The sequence below is a fragment of the Solanum stenotomum genome, chromosome 2 (genome assembly GCF_019186545.1).
Source record: "Solanum stenotomum isolate F172 chromosome 2, ASM1918654v1, whole genome shotgun sequence".
Lineage (NCBI taxonomy): Eukaryota > Viridiplantae > Streptophyta > Magnoliopsida > Solanales > Solanaceae > Solanum > Solanum stenotomum.
This window is the reverse complement of record NC_064283.1, coordinates 25383194-25386463: the sequence shown is the minus strand read 5'-3', so window position 1 is coordinate 25386463 and position 3270 is coordinate 25383194. Positions and strand designations below refer to the sequence as shown.

At 32.0% G+C, this 3270-nt stretch overlaps 1 protein-coding gene across 1 annotated transcript; it reads left to right on the top strand.

The window, feature by feature from the left end:
- The first annotated feature begins 1374 nt into the window (after positions 1 to 1374).
- LOC125855844 (uncharacterized) lies at positions 1375 to 2160 on the top strand. Its single transcript, XM_049535525.1, has one exon. The coding sequence runs from the start codon at positions 1375 to 1377 to the stop codon at positions 2158 to 2160; it is 786 nt and encodes a 261-aa protein (XP_049391482.1).
- Positions 2161 to 3270: the final 1110 nt, after the last annotated feature.

The following is a 3270-nucleotide window of genomic DNA, read 5'->3' as shown; positions in this document are numbered from 1 at the left end:
TAAACTTCTATATTTTATGAAAATACTCATCATTAATAGATTTGGACTGTTATACAAAATTTATACAATTATTACCTATTTTATGTAGTTTTTATTCTAACTAATTCAAGTCACTTTAAATTACAAATAGTAATAGTAATTTTTCGTACACAAATTAATGCTAATTTTCTTTTATTTTCTTCCTCTTTTTTCAGATTTATATTAATTGTATTTGTTTTCATGACTTTTTATGAAAAAATGTTCATTGTAAATGATATTACAAACTTATAAATATTTTAATAATCTTTTAAACTTATCGCTATAAATTATATTTAAACATTGCGAGACTTTATTAAAAACCTTCATCATCGAAAAATGACTTATTAAAAATACTTTAAATTCTATAATCAAATACTAGATTCTACTCTCTCTCTCTCTCTTTTTACGAGGAGTATCTGTTTTTGGATTTTGATTTGATGCATCAACTTTTACTATTATTGGCTTTTTGTGACTTGGAGGGAAAGGGTCAAGACATTATTTTAATCATCTTTTATTCCTTTTTTGGGTTTGATAGTGATACCCCTTCTTGTTTTTTTTCTTATTTTGATCATAGAAATAGAATAAACAAAGAAATTTGTCCCATGACTCCACCCCACCCTGTCTCCATTAAGGTTTCTCTTTCTTCATTTGCTAATTTCATTGATGTCTCTTGGATTCTTCAAATGACTATTTTACCCTCTTCATAAGACATCATGCATGATGTTTTTATGCACCTTTATAAATATTTAGGGATCCTTTGAATAATGAGATATTTCAATATTGTTGTAATCATTTATTTTGGTGGTTAAATGGATGACCATCACTCCTTGGTTAATTTCCCTCCTTTATGAGTAGTAATGTTGTTGATAATATGGTTAATTGGATGACCATAACTCCTAGGTTTATTTCCTCCTTAATGGGTAGTAATTCTCAAGGTTTAATGTAATGTTTATGACACCCTTTGGTATTCCTCAATGTAATTCTATAAATAGTGGTGTTGAGAATAATGTTGAATACACTTGAAAGAAAGAGAGGAAAGGCTCAAAATAGTCCCTCATCTTTGGATCAAGGCTCAAAGTCATCCTTGAGTTTTCACATGGAGCACTAATAGTCCCTCATGTTTGCAATATTGGTGCACTTTTGGTCCTCAAAATTTTTACCTATTTTTAACATTAATTTTGTCCACAATTTTATGTAAGGAATGTCCAATCGTCTTTTTATATATTTAGTAGAAATAATAACTCTATGTGAGAGAAGGTGATAAGAAGAACACATTGTTCTGTTCAGTAGAAATATTACTTATGTACTCACTGTCTATCTTAGTTTAATTTAATTATTTTCTATGATAGTTTTATCATGTCGAATTTATCAAAGCTTGAGTTCGTGGCACTTGACATTTCTGGAAATAATTACTTGTCATGGGTACTCGACGTTGAAATTCACCTTGACGCTAAAGGTCTTGGTGCTACTATTACCAATGGTAATACGACGCCGAGTCAGGACAAAGCAAAGGCAATGATTTTCCTTCGTCATCATCTGAATGAAGGATTGAAGGTGGAATACCTTACGGTGAAAGATCCACTTGAATTGTGGACTGGTTTGAAGGAAAGGTATGACCACCTTAAGGTAACGGTATTGCCAATGGCTCGTTATGAATGGATTCACTTACGATTACAAGATTTTAAAACTATATGTGAATATAATTCTATTGTATACAAAATTACTTCCCAATTGAAATTATATGGGGAAGATATAAAAGATGAGGATGTGTTGGAAAAGACTCTCACAAGTTTTCATGCCTCAAATTTGGTATTACAACAACAATATCGTGAAAGGGGATTCAAAAAGTATTCTGAGTTGATCTCATGCCTTCTTGTGGTTGAGCAACATAATACTCTTTTATTGAAAAACCATAAGGCCCGTCCCACGGGAACTGCTCCGTTACCGAAAGCAAATGAGGTTGAAGCACATGGCCAGTCGAGAGAAGACAAAATAAAAATCAGGGCCAAAATAATATGTGAGGACGTGGCAATGGCATGGGACGATATAATAATCGTCGTGGTGATGGTCGCCACAAAAGGGAGAACAATATGGGTTCTCAAAGCAATCCTTCAAGCGGCAATTGTCATCGTTGTGGCATGAAAGGACATTGGAAGAATGAATACCGAGCAGTTGAGCATTTTATTAGGCTTTATCAAGATTCCTTGAAAAGAAAAGGAAATAAAAATGGTGCATATTCTTCTAATGCTCAGGTGGAGTCACACTTGACTTATAAAAATGATGCCGAGGCAGGGCCTTCACAAAAATATGATGACAATATTGAAGCAAATTGGGCTTTAAAAGATGATGATTTTGATGACCTTCATGATATTACTCATTTGGAAGTTGAAGACTGCTTTGGAGATCAAAACTATTTTTGATCATTTGATTGGGGAAAATAATTATGTTGTTTCATTTATGTGTTTTTTATTGTTATGTTTTTCCTTATGCTATTTTTATATTCAGAAAAAAAAAGGTACTTTTATTTTCTTGCAAAGTTGTTCATTTTTCATATTTCTTATGATGTACTTTTATTTTATGAAGATAAATAAAATTCCCCAATCTTCAATTGGTTCAAGATGAGTAATGGAGATATGTCTTTTCTTGATAGTGCTACAACTCATACTATTTTAAGAGAAAAGAAATATTTCTCTAATTTGATTGTAAAAAGGCTTATGTTAATACAATATCTGGTAGTGCAAAATTAATTGAGAGCTCTGGAAGAGCGGTCTTACTACTACCTGGGGGAACGATATTAACTATTGAAAATGCATTGTATTGTAGTAAGTCTCAAAGAAACTTATTAAGTTTCAAGGTTATTCGCAAAAATGACTATCATGTTGAGACTGCCAATGAAGGAAAGGTTGAATACCTTTATATTACTATAACAAAATTGGGGCAAAAATATGTGCAAGAAAAATTATCCGCATTTTCTTCTGGATTGTACCATACAAGTATTAGTATGGTTGAATCACATGTCATAGTAAACAAAGGGTTTACTAATCCTAATGATTTTATCATTTGACATGACCGGTTGAGCCATCTCGGTTATAATATGATGCGCAAAATTATTGAGAATTCACATGGGCATAATTTGAAGAATCAGAAAATTCTTCAATCAAAGAAATTCTCTTGTGCTGCTTGTTCTCAAGGAAAGTTCGTCATTAAACCATCAGCAACTAAGGTTGGGATTGAATCCCCTGCATTTTTGGA